General features: G+C 39.9%; 1 protein-coding gene across 1 annotated transcript; it reads left to right on the plus strand.

Moving 5' to 3' along the window:
- The first annotated feature begins 8,451 nt into the window (after positions 1-8,451).
- Positions 8,452-19,404, plus strand: LOC137278096 (tetraspanin-18-like). Its single transcript, XM_067810211.1, has 7 exons — positions 8,452-8,724; positions 13,336-13,587; positions 14,195-14,269; positions 14,852-14,959; positions 15,272-15,469; positions 16,293-16,376; positions 18,457-19,404. Exons 1-7 carry the CDS (start codon positions 8,665-8,667, stop codon positions 18,526-18,528), a joined length of 849 nt encoding a protein of 282 aa, XP_067666312.1. The 5' UTR covers positions 8,452-8,664; the 3' UTR covers positions 18,529-19,404.
- Positions 19,405-19,478: the final 74 nt, after the last annotated feature.

Consider the following 19,478-nt stretch of genomic DNA (forward strand, 5'->3'; position numbering starts at 1 on the left):
GACTTGCAAGTTTTGTATCTGACCGATCCGTAATACAACATAACTTCATAAACATTGAATAAGGATCTGCTGAGTACATCCAGCGTATTGTGTGTAACTCGTCCAACCCACGCTTGTACGTTGGAAGTCATCAAGAAACAACCCCGTTTCTTTTTATGATAAGTGCGACAACTTGTGTATGCTATGAAAACCAAGTTCCGCCTAATGAAATGTAACTGTATCACATTTTATTCGGATTAAAACATCAAAACGGTGTAGTTTGGAAGAAATTCTGTAGATGCACAAACTGAATACGGTTGCCTAGATGTCGTGGTGGTGGCACACCACGTACATGGTCCGAATATATATTCGAAGAGACTAACATAAATGCGTCTTGTAACATCGGTTTATGGTGTGGACTTGAATTCATCACTGACAAATTGTCTTCCACGCAAGTGAGACTTCGAATTTCGAAGCAAGTTACAATCACTGGGTCCAAGTAGGTGTCCTCTCGCGTGAGGACATGAACAACAGCTCTGTATTCAGTTTTAGAAACCTCAGTCGTACTGTATCTCTCTTCCAGCTATCACAATACTGATACTGTCTCTTGCAAGGTGTTGAAAGTTTCACAGGTATCTCGTGAATGATCAATATATGCAATGCTAGTAGCAGCATATCTGTTTCACAACTTCAAGTAGTGAGTTCTCAAAAAGATTTGACCTCCCTTTGTAACTGAATACTGTGACATAGGTCATATCCTTGAATATGGGGTGGGGGGTGGGGGGGTGGGTGTTGCGGGTTGGCGGTTGTTTAAATGACATTTTTCTTTCATACTTTACGCGTGAAAGGGACAAATGGTTGTCGTCACCTAGTAATGATAGTTTAGGTAATGGCTTGTTGCTGGGAACAATCAGCCACTAATACACCGTAGATGGCCATTTAGCCAATAATCACCCTGCTCTTTTCAACTATTTACTATTTCCATTGCATATACATAAGAGGTGATACATAATGGACTTGCATACGAGCGTGTTACTTATCGCGTGAAGACACTGCGTGGTAAAAGGAGGTAGGGACAGCGTTTGAAATACAAGTCATAGCGTTGCACACACTGGGCGGAGAACTTGTTTCGCACGGCATGTGAGTGAGTTAGTTAATATTTAACGCCACATCGGCAATATTTCAGCCATATCGTGACGGGAACATTTCACACTGAAATGGAATATATGTGTATTATAAAGACCTGTCGACATAGGACAGTAAAATAACTAGAATATCACAATTAGCTTTAAAACTAGTGTAGAAAGTTAAAACTGATATCATTATATGAACAATACAGCATAAAAACAGGCTATAGATCGCCAACAACTGCAGGTAGATCACCACACTAGGGACCATGTGGACTTACAGTACCTTTGCTACATGCACAGACCATACAATTTAGACCTTTCCTTCAGCCGCCGGCGAGTGTACGGAATGCTAGCCAAAATTAAAACAACAAAAACACTACGTTTAAAAATCCTGGTAGGTTTACAGTGACTTGAAAGTTTTGGGACTTACGTTCCCTCTCGGGAGGTCAATAATTTTGCAATACTTCAACTGCCCTTTGAGGGTACAGCCACCAACCATTCAAGTTATACTAATCTAAACTACCAATCGTTAATATATATTTATCTACAGAACGTATTACTCAAAATTCAACATTGAAATCAATTTCCTTTAACAAAACAATACTTGAATGAGCACTGACTGTGTTAAAAAGATCATTGGCGGTTTTCGCAGTAAAATATTTATCCCTTATGATGGAGAATTCAACACAGTCAAGCAGGATATGTTTGGCCGTGACACTCTCATCACAAGGGATACAAAACGGAGGATCCTCACCTTTTAACAGGTATGCATGTGTGTATCTTGTATGACCGATACGACATCGTCGCAAAAAGATGTCTTCAAACCTGGACTGACAGCCCAAGTAGGTATAACCGATGTAGGGTTTTATTCAATGTAGTTTCTATTTATACCTATTTGGGTGTCCCACTTCTTGTGCATCAGATCGCGAGTGTGAGCTCTAATGCTAGGTTTGTAGTCAGAATACGGAATAAGAAGTGGTGTCACAGATTTGTTGAGTGCTGCCTTAGCAGCAACATCGGCCATTGTATTCCCAACGTGGCTGGGTAACCAACAAAAAGACGATGTCGTATTGGCCAGTACCAAGATCATTATACAGTTCAGTAATTTCTCTTAAAAGTGGATGTTTACATGATACACTTTTAACCTACCTTCGAAAATCTAAGCACAAGGTCCCGATCCGTACATGTAGCGCAACGGAATTCTCAAGCCTATAGCAAAGTAAAGAGTTAGGACATGCCGCAGCGTTACAAAGACTTTGGCCCTCGGGACAATGGCTCCCCTTTATTGATTGGTTGGCTTGTTGTTTAACGCTTCAATCAGCAAATTCCAAAGCATTTCGTGACGTTACGACCTGTTGTAACTCTATACTTCATCACTGACTTACGAATGACACAGGACCAAGAACGTTTTGTGCTGTATCTGACAGTGTAGACTGTACACGAATTGCCAGTTAGATATGCCTTGTTTGGGCGTTGTGTGGTATTACCAAGTATAATTTCCGACCCACAGCTATCTCAAACTTTGATCTGATGATATGCCTGTTGTGAGACTGAAACTGAGCTGCCTCATGGGAACATACTCGGATCAATCACAATAGAATATATAACGCAAGGGGCACAATGTGTTGCGTAATAAATCCACACTAGCTTGGCTAGGACTGCACCGTACACTGCTATATGTTTTTTCATAGAACCGGCATATTGGGTAACAGATATATAGTTCTGTGGTAAAACTTAAAAAGACTTTCATTCACGCTGAAGTTCTGTGTGTGGTGTTTTGAGTGTGTGTAAGCTATATAAATATAATTGAACATATGATGCGTCAGTATGTATGTGGTGAGACGTCAGTGTGTATATGATGTCTGTGTGTGACCTCCGACGGTATATGATAATGTCTGTGTGAATTTATAATGTTTAGTATGATGATGACTGTATGTGACGTCAGTATGTGTATCATGATGCCTTTGTGTGACGTCAGTATGTACCTGATGACGTTTTTGTGAAGCTATTATTTATATGATAATATCTGAGTGACGTCAGTGTGTATATGATGATGCCTGTGTGAAGTCACTATGCATATGATTCTGACTGTGTGACGTCAGTGTTTATCTGATGATGACTATGACGTCAGACCGTATATGAAGATGACTGCATGACGTCATTGTTTATATGATAATGTCTCAGTGTGAGGTCATAACGTTGTGACTGTGCTACATACATGTGATAATATCTGGGTTGCCTTGTAAACTCTTTTACTTGTCTATCCTCATATGCTGAGATGTTTATCAACCTTTCGTGCTTTCATTATCTCTAAACAAGCTGGTGCAGTGCATTATAACAAGCTGATACAAGATCACACATGTCCTGAAGTAAAGTATTTGCCGGGCGCATGCAGTTTAATCATCTCTGTTGAGTCAAGTTGACAGCAACCTTTCCCCATTACGTGAACGTAAAGAACCCCTAACACGAGCACAGAAGTAATCAGATAGAGCCTCTTGTAGGTGTATATCTACTTTCAGATCTGTTCTCCAAGTGAATAATAGAAGTTTCCTAGTAAGAGCGTATTGAAGGCAATGTTTATTTACTGGCAGGGGTAAGATTCCCAATCATCACCTGGACCCTCTGAATGAAAATGGAGATCACAAAGGGTTAAGTCAATATTAATGTAACTCCGTTAAAGGCATACTAACCCGTGAAGATCGAGATGTTAAAATCGATCTTCAGCAGCCCATACCTGTCTTAGGAGGCGACAAAGAAGGTCGGGTGTTCATGATCGCTGACTTGGTTGCCACGTCATCGTATCACAATTGTTAGATCAATGACGATGAATACACAGGATTGGCCAGTCCAGACTTACAAACTTACAAACCGCCGTCTTCTGGCTGCAGTTTGCTGAGTACGGCGTTAAACAACAAACCAACGAACCACTAAAGGCATAAAATGCTCTAGCGATCCCAAACCACCCCGAGTCACTTTGACTTTAGACAAGCCTGAGGCAAAAAACACAACCACTTCTTCACGGGGAAAACCCAGGTTTTTTCACATATTGCAAACACTATCAGTCAGATTCTATACTACCATAAGTAAGTGAGTGAGTTTAGTTTTACGCCGCACGCAGCAATATTCCAGCGGCGGTCTGTAAATAATCGAGTCTGATCAACAACATGAGCATCGATCTGCGGAATTGTGAACCAATACCATGTGTCAACCACGTCAGCGAGCCTAACCACCCGATCCCGTTAGTCGTCTCTTACGACAAGCATAGTCGCCTTTTATGGCAAACATGGGTTGCTGAAAACCTATTCTACCCCGGAACCTTCACAGGTCTGTACTACCATAAGTGTAGCTTTGGCAGCAAAGATTGTGTTGGAAGTTGAACTTGTTTCTGGCCTCCAGCCAGCAATGACATAACAAATTAACATGGATCAATATACCTTCTCGAAGACAAAGGATTAAAATATGATAGGATCGCTGGCTGCACATGCAGAGAACCAAACAATGAGTTTGATAAGGATCTGCGACATGAGCCCCTCTGTTCACCCATGGGTTCTATTTCGTTTCGTATATCATATCTGCATTAATCTGGAGCACGTACTCCCCGGTCGATACAAACTGATTTCGAGTCTAATGTCAGTTTTTTTCCTAAATTGGACACGATCATGGTTTACCATACTACCTTTATTGTGTATTAAGCACGTCCCTTGACATAGTCATGGTGTATTAAGCATGTTACTACCTTGCTACACCCATGATGTGTTAAGCATGTTACTACCTCGACATAGCCATGGTGTATTTAGCACGTTACTACCTTGCTACATTCATGGTGTATTAAGCATGTTACTACCTTGCTACATCCATGGTGTATTAACCATGTTCCCACCTTGACATAGCCATGGTGTATTTAGCACGTTACTACCTTGACATAGCCATGATGTATTAAGCATGTTCCCACCTTGACATAGCCATGGTGTATTTAGCACGTTACTACCTTGCTACATCCATGGTGTATTAGGCATGTTACTACCTCGACATAGCCATGGTGTATTTAGCACGTTACTACCTTGCTACATTCATGGTGTATTAAGCATGTTACTACCTTGCTACATCCATGGTGTATTAACCATGTTCCCACCTTGACATAGCCATGGTGTATTTAGCACGTTACTACCTTGACATAGCCATGATGTATTAAGCATGTTCCCACCTTGACATAGCCATGGTGTATTTAGCACGTTACTACCTTGCTACATCCATGGTGTATTAGGCATGTTACTACCTCGACATAGCCATGGTGTATTTAGCACGTTACTACCTTGCTACATCCCTGCTGTATTAAGCATGTTACTACCTCGACATAGCCATGGTGTATTTAGCACGTTACTACCTTGCTACGTCCATGGTGTATTAAGCATGTTACTACCTCGACATAGCCATGGTGTATTTAGCATGTTACTACCTTGCTACATCCATGATGTATTAAGCATGTTACTACCTCGACATAGTCATGGTGTATTAAGCATGTTACTACCTTGCTACACCCATGATGTGTTAAGCATGTTACTACCTCGACATAGCCATGGTGTATTTAGCATGTTACTACCTTGCTACATCCATGGTGTATTAAGCATGTTACTACCTTGCTACATCCATGGTGTATTAACCATGTTCCCACCTTGACATAGCCATGGTGTATTTAGCACGTTACTACCTTGACATAGCCATGGTGTATTAAGCATGTTCCCACCTTGACATAGCCATGGTGTATTTAGCACGTTACTACCTTGCTACATCCATGGTGTATTAGGCATGTTACTACCTCGACATAGCCATGGTGTATTTAGCACGTTACTACCTTGCTACACCCATGGTGTATTAAGCATGTTACTACCTTGACATAGCCATGGTGTATTTAGTATGTTACTACCGTGACATATTCATTGTACATTGGGCATATTACTACCTTACAATATTCATTGTGTATTAGACATGTTACTTCCTGACATACTGATTGTGTATTATGCATATTACTACCTTAACATATTCATGATCTATTTGACATATTGCTACCTTGACATATTCATTGTGTATTGGACGTTATTACCTAACATATTCATTGTGTATTAGACATGTTATTACCTTGACATATTCATTGTGTATTACACACGTTATTACACTTACATATTCATTGTGTATTAGACATATTATTACCTTTACATATTCACTGTGTATTAGACATGGTATTACCTTTACATGTTCATTGTGTATTAGACATGGTATTACCTTGACATATTCATTGTGTATTAGACATGGTATTACCTTGACATGTTCATTGTCTATTAGACATGTTATTACCTGGACGTCTTTATTGTGTATTAGACATGCTATTACCCTGACATATTCATTGTGTATAAGACATATTATTACACTGACATATTCATCGTGCATTACACATATTACTACCTTGACCTGTTCATTGTGTATTAGACGTGCTATTACATTGACATATTCATTGTGTATAAGACATGTTATTACACTGACATATTCATTGTGTATTAGACATGGTATTACCTTGACATATTCATTGTGTATTAGACATGTTATTACCTTGACATATTCATTGTGTATAAGACATGTTATTACCTTGACATATTCATTTTGTATTAGACATGGTATTACCTTGATCTGTTCATTGTGTATTACACATGTTATTACTTTGACATATTAATTGTGTATAAGACATGTATTTACCTTGACATATCCATTGTCTATTAGACGTGTTATTACCCTGACATATTCATTGTGTATAAGACATGTGATTATACCGACATATTCATAGTGCATTACACATATTACTACCTTGACATATTCATTGTGTATTACACGTTATTACCTTGACATATTCATTGTGCATTGGACGTTATTACCTAACATATTCATTGTGTATTAGACATGTTATTACCTTGACATATTGATTGCGTATAAGATATGTTATTACCTTGACATACTCATTGTGTATTAGACATGTTATTACACTGACATATTCATCGTGCATCACACATATTACTACCTTGACATATTCATTGTGCATTACACATGTTATTACCTTGACATATTCATTGTGTATTGGACATGTTATTACCTTGACATATTCATTGTGTATTGGACATGTTATGACCTTGACATATTCATTGTGTATAAGACATGTTATTACCTTGACATAATCATTGAGTATAAGACATGTTATTGCCTTGACATATTCATTGAGTATTAGACAGTTTATTACCTTGACATATTCATTGTGTATTAGACATGGTATTACCTTGACATATTCATTGTGTATTAGACATGGTATTACCTTAACATATTCATTCTGATTAGACATGGTATTACCTTGACCTGTTCATTTTGTATTACGTGTGTTATTACCTTGACATATTCATTGTGTATAAGACATGTATTTACCTTGACATATTCATTGTGTATAAGACATGTTATTACACTGACATATTCATTGAGTATTTGATATGTTATTACCTTGACATATTCATTGAGTATTAGATATGTCATAACCTTGGCATATTCATTGTGTGTAAGACATGTTATTACACTGACATATTCATTGAGTATTGGATATGTTATTACCTTGACATATTCATTGTGTATTAGACATTTTATTACCTTGACATATTCATTGTATATAAGACATGTTATTACCTGGAAATGTTCATTGTGTATTAGACATGGTATTACCTTGACATATTCATTGAGTATTAGACATTTTATTACCTTGACATATTCAGTGATATTTCGTCAACATCGTTATACGAATCTATTCCAATTCATAACGGGTTTGTTTACAACTTGAAGTCATGTCTGCTCTATGTCATGACCTTAGGGCTCAACAGCTCATGGATGACAATAGATACTGGTGGTCGCTTACATCTAGAACTTTGAGTTGAGGCCTCGTATTAACTTTTCTTCCCCGGTGGTCATCTATATCCAACACATGAACTAGAACAAAGGACAGATTATTGGTTGGGTATAAATCCTGAAACAAATCGCCATCTACTTTGCCGCGCTGCAATTTTTATATTTTTATGTTTTTCTTTCAGGCCACAATCGTCAGTCGAATCAATCGTTCGTTGAGTCAATCACCCGTTCAACCATGTGTTCGCTCAATCAATAAACCAACCAGTGTTAAATGGCGCATACTTTGTATAGAAGGTACCATTTTTAACATTGCAACATTCAGACTTTAAATAATGACACGAGGAATCAGTTAACTATGGGCACAACCCCTTTTTACCATTAACAAACTGAAAAAACACACGATGCCGCCTTCACAACCACGCATGGAGTCTCGTCAGGCGTCGCTACCAGGAAAAACGTGCGCAGCGTGTCGTAACAACCGAACATGTCCCAAGAAACGGGTATTCACGACAGCAGATAACGGGCAGAGAGGGTATTGGACAAGAGGCATACAGCCACGACCGCAGTAGAAAGGAGACAGAGGAGCTCGTTTTAGATATAGGCGGTTTACAACGATTACAGCACGATGGGGACCTTTACAAGTATTGGAAAATGCATGCTCATACTGTTCAACGTAATTTTTGTGGTGAGTTTGATTTTTTTTCAAGTTAAACAATACAAATGCACAATCATAATAATAGTAATGTTGGTAGATTTAAAACCAATTCATATTGCCCCAAAGCTTATTTGTTGACGCCTGCATAAATACATATGTCAATTAGATTTAAAATTTTACATTGTCAATTACGCACTGCAGTATTTCCATATAACAAAAGTATAAAGTACAACACAAACGATAGCTATAAACACATATGTCACGTAAACATAACAGATTTAAATCTGTTATAAACTCAAAAATATATAATTGCAAACCAAGGTTCCGATCCACAAAGATTTCGTAAGCCTATGGTAAACTACAGAGTTACGACATAACGCTTTTGGGATCGGGACCTGATTATGAAAAGACTGAAACGTGCTCTTCTACTGAACTAACTGTGTGCAATGGAAGCATATTATTTTATTGTACAGTATTAGACCGTACAGAAGACTGATAACCGATTTATTGCCTACGAGGGCTAAAATATTGGGTTTTATGTTCTTCACACGATGCACTAGGGCAAAATATCACTTTGTCATGGTAACGCGACGTCATGAACAATGCCATGACTTGACGGTTCTTCTGTGACGATGTTTGAACGTAGATTTGGGTTTGTTTCCCTCAGTTTAACGACTTCATAATACACAGAATATTATATTCGTGCCCATAACATACTACATGTATGTTTACGACACTCGTGCCTAAATTTTGGTATATCCACCGTGAAACCCACACTCTATTCAAGATCTGATGAAAAAGTACATACCGTTACCAGTGATCGATTGTTTTGCACCATCGTATGTAATCTCGTACAACGGCACAACGGCACAACGGCACAACGGCACAACGGCATAAAAACCTTTACGAAACATCGCACCATAATATCACAAAGAAGTTGCCATCAATAAATATCTTACCTTTCAGTTTGACGTGTGCTTTTAAGCGTAAAAAAACACTAAAGTCTAAATAATAGAAATAAAACATAGTGATCATTACCTGCACGAAATACCGTCAAAAGATCTATCTCCCCGGGAGAGTGGAAATAGAAACGGATACCAAATTTACAGGGCAAAGAGTTGTGAATAATGAGGTATCGCTTTTCTAGTGAGCCAGTCGTCACCAGTTACTGACTGGCGTATATAGGGATATGGACATATGGCATGGCTACAGGAATGTAGGGGTATATACACAGTCTATTGGGATGTAGGGGTATATACACAGTCTATTGGGATGTAGGGGTATATACACAGTCTATTGGGATGTAGGGGTATATACACAGTCTATTGGGATGTAGGGGTATATACACAGTCTACAGGAATGTAGGGGTATATACACAGTCTATTGGGATGTAGGGGTATATACACAGTCTACTGGGATGTAGGGGTATATACACAGTCTATTGGGATGTAGGGGTATATACACAGTCTATTGGGATGTAGGGGTATATACACAGTCTACAGGGATGTAGGGGTATATACACAGTCTACAGGAATGTAGGGGTATATACACAGTCTATTGGGATGTAGGGGTATATACACAGTCTATTGGGATGTAGGGGTATATACACAGTCTATTGGGATGTAGGGGTATATACACAGTCTATTGGGATGTAGGGGTATATACACAGTCTATTGGGATGTAGGGGTATATACACAGTCTACAGGAATGTAGGGGTATATACACAGTCTATTGGGATGTAGGGGTATATACACAGTCTACAGGAATGTAGGGGTATATACACAGTCTATTGGGATGTAGGGGTATATACACAGTCTATTGGGATGTAGGGGTATATACACAGTCTACAGGAATGTAGGGGTATATACACAGTCTATTGGGATGTAGGGGTATATACACAGTCTACAGGAATGTAGGGGTATATACACAGTCTATTGGGATGTAGGGGTATATACACAGTCTACTGGGATGTAGGGGTATATACACAGTCTATTGGGATGTAGGGGTATATACACAGTCTGTTGGGATGTAGGGGTATATACGCTGCCTATTGGGATGTAGGGGTATATACGCTGCCTATAGGAATGCAGGAATATATGCACCACACATAGGAATATACACTGCTATAGGGATAGAAGGATATATACATTACCTAAACATGCTAAAGGGATAGTGGGGTACATACACTGCTGCAGGGATGTACGGGTTTATACACTGCCCATGGGGATATAGGGGTATTTAAGGACATAACGGTATATACACTGCCTATAGGGATAAAGGGTTTATCTTACATCACACATTAATGTCGTTTTCTGACTGGTTAAGCGCTTTTCTAATATTTTCCATGTACCCTAATATTTACAAGCGAGGTACATTTCAAAGTGTCGTCTGCAAAATCTAGCGATTGCCTCACAATCCACTAAATACATTTTAACAAAGCTTTCCGATGCACGCAGTTCCTGTGAATATTTAGAGGGGAATTACACCGCGGAGACATTTCTAAGACAATACCTGAGGGAAAAACAGCAAGATGTATGATTTGAATCGTTTGGTTCACACGAGTTGGCTGAAAAGCACGATCCTATACCCATGCTTTCAAACAGTTCAAAATTAACATTAAGGTGTTCGGTAAGATAAATACGCTGTTCACTGGATAGTCGTTGCCCATGGGTTGGTGTACCCTCGCTCGATGTTTATTTATATCCCCCGTCCAGGCTTTATTGTTTTGTTTAGATTTAAGCCAAGGTACATTTCAGTTCCATCAATCAGAATCGCAAAATGGTGACGAAATAAAAGACCATGATCTAAAGGCACTATTTAACAGCACACCTCACTAAAAATCTAATAATACATTTCCGTCAATAATACTATCGGCCCCAGGGAATCAATCACGTGGTTTGTCTCAAAACAAATTACGTATTAAGATTACACCATTAAATAAAAAAAAAGTTTGAATGAATTAATACAACGGTGCATAAAGTGAACCACATAGAATTAAGTCCCTTGGGACGCTTTTAACGAATATCCTATAAGAATAACTGGTGATTAAAACAAGGAGCGACTGTTTTCGATTCTGTATAATTATGTTAAGTTTTCTGTTTGGAAGCTGTTCGCCTCGAAGTTTCCTATATCGGTTCCAGACAAGCCGTAAAGGATAATGTGTATGCTATTGTATCTGTAGGAAGCTAAATCTGTAGGAAGCTAAATCGTTCATATGCCCGAATATCTACACAATATAAGCCGAAATGTTGTCGAGAATGTGTGAAATTGTGCCGTTAACGGCTAAGTTCGTAAGTGGACACAGACCGCTTTCAAAACTATTACATTGCTTGCATTAAATCGGCTTTGTGCTTCGTGTCTAATCTGTTTAGACACAATGAAATCAAACCGTTATATGCTGAGCTACGTATTCATGGCGCGTTATTCTGTAGCGTTCAAATAGCAGTATATGAGCTACACCCAGTCTGTGCCATTGGGATAATAAAATGCATACATATCATTGTCTATTGCTTGCAATGCAGTTGCACAGATTGGGTGTAACACAAACACTCCTTCTTAGGGATAATTACCTTTCATTGCTGTCCATACCCTTTGAAGTTCTGAAGTGGTGGTTGGCTCGTGACACTTAAGATCCGGAGTTGATTCCTCACATTGGTACAAAGAGCGAAGTCTAATTCTGGTGTCCAAGCCGTGATATTGTTGGGATATTGCTACAAGCGCCGTAAAAATAAACTCGCTCACTTTGTTGTACTTTCGCTCTCTCGCGAAATGTCAGCGCCATTTACTGAATTACTGAGAACAGTTGTCAGAATTAAAGTTATTTTGCGAAACGAACTTTCCGTGCCCAAGCAGGAAGGTATTTGTGAGCGGTAGTGTATCTAGAAGCCGTTGCTAGGTTTCTGTTTAGGTTAGCCTCTCAAGTCCAAAGTTTCCATTGTGTTTGCTCGACGGTAACCTGTGAGCACAGGGTAGATAATGTCTACATAACTATTACTACAGCAATTTTAGTTCCTGGAAATAATTTTATCGCATCCTGCAATCTGGAAGTCTTGTGTCACGGTGTCAGCTCAGTGTGCACGCCTTTGTAATTAGCTGTTTTATAGGTGTTTTGGTCTCTGGTTAGGTGTTTGTCTGGAATTTGGGCTGGATGTTTGTTTTAGGTCATTCTTTCAAAACACGCATGATTTTTCGGCACAGGTACTAAAATGTGTCTAATCACAAATGTAACATGTTTTGCATTAAATCCAGGTCAAGATAACAAAACTATATTATGCTGAGGTATTGGATATTCTGGTCAGAGAAACATATTCAGTACCTGTATGATTTCAGTACTTGGATAAATAAACGTTATCTGATGTATGATTGATAAGACGCGTTTGAGTAATGAAGGGAACTGATGAGTTTTATCCTCTGATCGATCAATTGTGCTGGATATTCAGAAATATTCAGTTCCGTCCTTCGATTAACTGAACGTGTTCTTGTTAACTGGAGGTGTTCCTTCCTCTGGTTAACCGGATGTGTTATTGTTAACTGGAGGTGTACCTTCCTCTGGTTCAGTGAATGCTGTCTGTCCTATAGTTAACAGTTTTGACCATAGGAAGGGACGTAAACATAACTCCCTAACTCCACCCTTGTTTGCAGATTATCTCAATGGCTCTGATTGCTGTCGGGGTGATCCTGAAGTTTTTTCCCGGGCTACTGATGTCATTCCTGATGGACGGACTCTCCTCGGTGACAGCATTTAGCAAACCCGGAAGTGCAGACAACCTGATTTCTATTCCACTCATTGACGACCTTGGCCTGGCACTCCTTGTCTTTGGTGCAGTTCTGTTCCTCATTTCCTTTTTGGCTTGCTGTGGAGCCTGTTGTATGTGGAGGCCGTTTCTCATCCTGGTAAGAACATTCATGGGTTCCTCCAGGATTCGTCCTGACTTGATACTTTGTTTTCTATCTGTAACATGTACATTCTATTGTTTCTTTCATTTTGACAAGCTTGAAAATGCACACTCATTATCAGTCACAGGCGTTTTAACCCAGTCACACCTTAGTACAGAGGGTTTATATCTTTTAAAACAGCTATTACACTTCATCAGTCAGCAAGTATTTAAGAGTAAGGTGTGGACTCCAGTTTGATTCCCCACACAGGTACAACGCGTGATGCCCATTTCTGGCATCCCCCGCATTGCTGGAATATTGCTGAAAGCGGCATAAAACTACACCCAGCACTCCCATAAGTAAATACGTGCACAGATTACATACAAACCATAACATGGTTTTACGCTGATACTTCCTCGGAACTAGCTGATTCTCAAAATGTCTCAACGGCTGTATGTACCATGTAGGTCACTTGAATTAGTAACATTTCCCCTGAAATTCACTGGAGCTGTTAAAGCCATCTTGAAAGGGTACGCATTTAGTTATCGACGTGGTACATGTATTGAAGAAGAATGTTTGCGATGTGAACATGTATTGACTGTTGCTTACTGTTTGTGTTGACAAGTTTGTGGTGTTCATGATGATACTCATCATCACCCTGGCGACGTTGGGGGCGCTGTTCCTGGCAAAGAAGTCCACTGTAAGTACTCGAGTTCTCATCTGTGCGGGCTACCCGTGAAGATCCAGGTTAGATTTGATCTTCAGTAATCGATGCTTGTCGTAAGAGGCGACTATCGGGACCGGGTAGTCAGGCTCTCTGACTAGGTTGCCACATGTCATAGTATCCCAGTTGCGTATATCGACGCTTATTGTGTTGATCACAGGTTTCTCTGGTCCAGCCTCGATTATTTAGCTGGAATATTTGCTGAGTGTAGAGTAAAACAAAAAGCAACCGAACCAAAGAGTGCATCGTTCTTACATCTTTCCTAGAATTCTTTTAAATGCCTTATAGCCGTTGATTTCAAACAGACCAATCGACAGTCGGAGTCAAATGTCAGCAAGTCTTTGGACTGAAAGACGCCAAATAACAGAATCTGATTATTAAGTTTTGTCATCGAAAAACCGAATTCATGAGTCTTTAACGACCGACGTGATTTCAGGTTTTCTGTCTATAAGTAACTACTACCAAACGACCACCAAACATGCCTCACGCACCCAATCACTCACTCACTGCCCTTCGTTACCATGAAAGCCTCGCCTAATCCTCAACGTCTCTGTTCAGTTGCACAGTTCAATTAGAGAGGCTCTCAAGACGAAGGTTCGAAACGAGTACAAAGGACCCGAAAGCGACGACATCTTCTCCCTCATCATCAACGTCATCTCGTACGGCGTAAGTTACAAGAGAGAGAGAGAGAGAGAGAGAGAGAGAGAGAGAGAGAGAGAGAGAGGCACTTTATCACTGTTTCACACACTCTTTCTCTCTCTCACACACATGCACGCACACGCACACGCGCGCGCACACACACACACTTTATTGTTATCTCACACAACCGCTTTATCTGTGTCTCTTAGGAAGGTGTGAGGTCTCCTAACGCCTTTTCTGAACATTAAATCACTTCCTCTTGCACACTGAATAACTGTCAGACACAAGAAACCATTCTCCACTGCCACAAACTGAATACTTTTCTCACCTTTCGTACAGTTCAAGTGTTGCGCCATCAGCGGCCCCGATGACTTCGACCCCGAAGGTTTTTGGCTCTACACCTACGGCAGTTCTCCCTTCACTGTCGATGTGTCTCCTGCATGCTGCAAGCCAGAAGTACTGAAGACCGACACTACTCTTAGCTGTGCCAAGAAGATCGATTTTGGGCTATTTAACTCCACGAAGACTAATACAGTGGTCAGTTCGTTTTCTGGGTCTTGGGGTGGATGGATCGGTGGGGTAGCCTAATGGTGAAAGCGTTCGCTCGTCATGCCGAAGATCCGACATCGATTCCTTACAGGGATACGATGTGTGAAGGGGGACATTTCTAGTTATATTGCTGGTATGTTGCTAAGAGCGGGGTAAAACCATACTCACTCACTCATGTTGATCGCTTACAATATTGTCAGAAGTGATTCACCGATTATCAGGAGAGTTATGTACGTTTGCGGGTAAAAGAAAGTGTAGTCATGTGTTTGTCAAGTGGTTAGCTGACAGAAAAGAGATCAAACACAGGGGCTTTTATCAAGAATTTTGAAAGTAGAAATATCGGGATTCCTTTTTTTATTTTCTACACCTCAAGAAATGTATATGCAAGGATTTTGTACTTTTGAATTATACTCTTAAAAAAGGAGGGAAACTCCATTTTTAATTCGCGATTGAAAAATGCTGGCTATTTATTGGAGTCAATCAATGTTGATATGTTAACACTGAATGTTTTGAGAGTGCATCACCACCTGCACTTCCTTACGGCAGCAATTGTTAGTAGAGTAACAGCTCGTGAAAAATGATTGGACTATGACGTGAAATTTTCATGTGGGTGAACAAAACCCGGCTAGAAACAAACATAACAACTGTTTGATGCAAGATTATTGTCAAAATTAATGGTCTTCACGGATTTATCGATCTCCTTGAAAATAAGAATGTAGAATGACACTCCATGCACGTGTATAGGGCTATTCCGTTGTGCACGTGGCTATATAATTGGACTTGAGTTAAACAGGTTGTTGTGTTATTTCAGGGCTGCTATGACAAGATCCTGGATCTAGTGGAGGAGAACCAGCTGTACGCCATACTTGGCCTGGTAGGCCTTCTGCTGCTCCTGGTGAGGCCCGGCGAGTCTTTGAGTGAATTAGATTTAAACAGTATGTCAGCTGTTTGTTGTGTAATCTCGCCCTCAGCAATATTCCACCTATATGGAGGCGGAATGTAAATAATCGCGTCTGGATCAGACAATCCAGTGATCAACAACATGAGCATCAGTTTACGCAATTGGGATACAATGACATGTCGTCAGCCAAATCAGCAGTCCTCACCACCCGATCATCTTAGTTTGCTGGTTGGGTTGCTGAAGACCAATTCTGACCTGGATCTTAGTGGGGTTCAGTATGTCAGTTATATCACTGCTATGTGCGGTCCCACTTGTGTACTTGATGTATTGTGGAGAGTGTAAGGACACAGCGAAGAGTATACAGTCTTCCTAATTATCATGCATCATGCCATTTAACTAAGTTAATCAACATGCTCAGAGAGACGGGTACCTCTAAAAAGAGTTCCGAACGTTTTGTTCAGAAAGTTTGTTCTGAACATTGTCTCAATCACGGTTTAGACCCTTCTGGGCCTGCGTTGTCATAGATACCAATATGGCAGTGATTTGCCATGTTCCAGCAATAGCACGCGGAGGACACTAGATATATGTTTCAAACTTTACGACAATGTGTTGAATCGAACCCGGATCTTCAGTGTGACGAACGACCGCTTTAGCGAATTGACTGCCCTAACGAACTTGAATAAAGGGCGATGGACCGAGAGTCATTGAGTGAGTGAGTTTAGGTGTACGCTATTTTAAGCAATATTCCAGCAATATCACGGTGGGGGACACCAGAAATGGGCTTCACACATTTTACCCATGTGCGGAATCGAACCCGGGCCCTCAACGTGACTAGCGAACACTTTAACCACAAGGCTATCCCACAGCCTCGAGAGTCATGGAAGAGTGAAGACGTTTTGGTTTCGAAATTCCAATAATCAGGGTGTTTTTGTCACGCAGACTTCGGAAGCATTTTTGTGCTTGGTACGTTGCAACACAATTACATTGAATTACCAGCTCAGTTTGAAAGCGTGTGTCTCTTCGATCCTTCTCATTACCCCCACGTATGACCGCTATCAAGTCTGAAATTCAATTACAGGGGCATTCATCTCGCTCTACTGAGGGTTACTATGACAACGGCACTCAAAAGCAAAATTGGCGTGCATGTATATGATGTTTTCTCTTTTAGCGAAGCACCAGATAGTGCACAGTTAATTGCACAGAAGTACTGAAAACGTTAGGTTTACTGTTTTTCAATAACAGCCCCTTCTAACCAGTGATGAATGATTTTTAAACATCTGCATTAAACTTTTCGACAATTTACGTTTCACACAGTGAATACACCTCACAGAGCTGACGTGCATTCATTGCTGGCTAATAGTGGGCGTTGTCCAGTGTGGAATAGATAATAGATACAGAAAGCTACGTTTATAATGAACCACGAATAATACGAAATAACGGATGTAACGAGCTGTAATATTTGATGAATATTTTAGTTGAGATGCGTGTAGCGAACTGCGGTTATTCCGAACTGAATTAGTGGGTCATTATAATTTATTTTGACCAATCAGAACACGGCTTACCATGTCGCGAAATTTGAGATTCGCAGCTCTCTGTTGAACTTTTACCTCGAAGAAGTGTGTATCCGAACTATTCCGACTGCCCACTGAGTGGATCATTGACTTAATTATAATTTATTGTTCAAAACTGTACTTACGGCTACTGGCTTTAAGTTTGCAAATGTACATGAACATGTTAATGCTGAATTTAGATTGGACAGTGTTACGGGACAGTATTCTGTAGCCATAAACGATAGTTCGTGGTGTCCTACTTAAACAATATGCAGTAGCACGATGGCACTATTTCAGATTTATGTAAAACAGATGATTGATAAATTGACAATCAATATTTATTTCAACGTTATTATTGTGATTTCGGGCAAATTCTATCCACCTCCCCACCCCCACCCCCACCCCCCAAGAAAAAAGGAAGGAAAGAACGAAAGAATGGAAGTGAAGCAACAACAAAAACAGACTTGTAATTGTTAAATTGTTCAAAACAATCTTCTCAATTGTTTTCCTATTGCTTCTTTCAGTTGCTGGAAGTTATTTTCGCCATCGTCCTTATCAAAGACATCAGCGACAAGGCCAAAGTGGGTCCCGTTTAACCAGCCGCCTTGCAGTGTTGATGAGGTTCATTCCGGGATTCAACAGGGATTTATGAACGTTTGCGGTTGAATTCGATATCACTTTGTGGCAGTTGACAGGTTTTGCTGTGTTCATCGATAAACTGCCGTCACATTGTTTTTTGTATCTTGATATACGCGGTTCATTGTTACAAAGCCTCGGTCTTGCCTCTTGGAAAAAAAACCCAGAAACATATCTCAGAACATTTAACTGCGACTGTATTACACCCTGGACACCTACCAACAATATCCCTCACCCCGACTCTAACAATGATGTCCCAAGCAGATCCTCATAAATAAAACGAATTGACTGAAACGGCATGAAAATGGCTGACAATGCAATGCATTCTTACCTACCTTGGTGTGGAATAACATCACAGAGTTTGTTGTACTACGTTTAACTCACTAACTAAAACATATTTAAATATGTAAATGAAACATTAAATGACCCAATGTCCCCATGACCTGTCATTCGACATAGAGAGTATACAATGAGCATTTTGTAACTCTGCAGATCTGGTGGCATGATGTATTTGTACATCCTCCCTGTAATGACCACATGTACATCCTTCTTCCTGCCAGTGTGTTGCTTTTGTGAGTACTGAAACAATAAACTACTGTTTTGTCGAATTTAAAGGAACCAAAGTAAATGCTTCGAGTTGTCGGAAGTTCGACGCTATCACAAAAATGTTATAATTCCATTACGAAGTTGCATATTAAGAAATATTATTCTGTCCATCCAAACCTTGATAAATTTGCAGCTTTGTTAAATAACACAAACCGTACTATGCTTCAAAACTTGTCCATGTTTGCTTTCTATGCCATGTTGTTTAGAACAGAATATATCTTAGAACGCAATGTAAGCTACAGTTAATTATTGTCTCGTTTTCAAGTATAATTTATGTACGTGTAAATATCGATGCAATAATGTT

The sequence above is a fragment of the Haliotis asinina genome, chromosome 1, assembly GCF_037392515.1.
Source record: "Haliotis asinina isolate JCU_RB_2024 chromosome 1, JCU_Hal_asi_v2, whole genome shotgun sequence".
In the NCBI taxonomy this organism is placed as follows: Eukaryota; Metazoa; Mollusca; class Gastropoda; order Lepetellida; family Haliotidae; genus Haliotis; species Haliotis asinina.

What these genes read in the sequence shown, in the direction of transcription:
- LOC137278096 (XM_067810211.1), top strand. Translation starts at nt 8,665, where the DNA reads ATGGGGACCTTTACAAGTATTGGAAAATGCATGCTCATACTGTTCAAC. An exon ending in TGTTCAACGTAATTTTTGTG is followed by an intron (nt 8,725 to 13,335) that starts GTGAGTTTGATT and finishes CCTTGTTTGCAG; the next exon opens with ATTATCTCAATGGCTCTGAT. An exon ending in CCACGAAGACTAATACAGTG is followed by an intron (nt 15,470 to 16,292) that starts GTCAGTTCGTTT and finishes GTGTTATTTCAG; the next exon opens with GGCTGCTATGACAAGATCCT.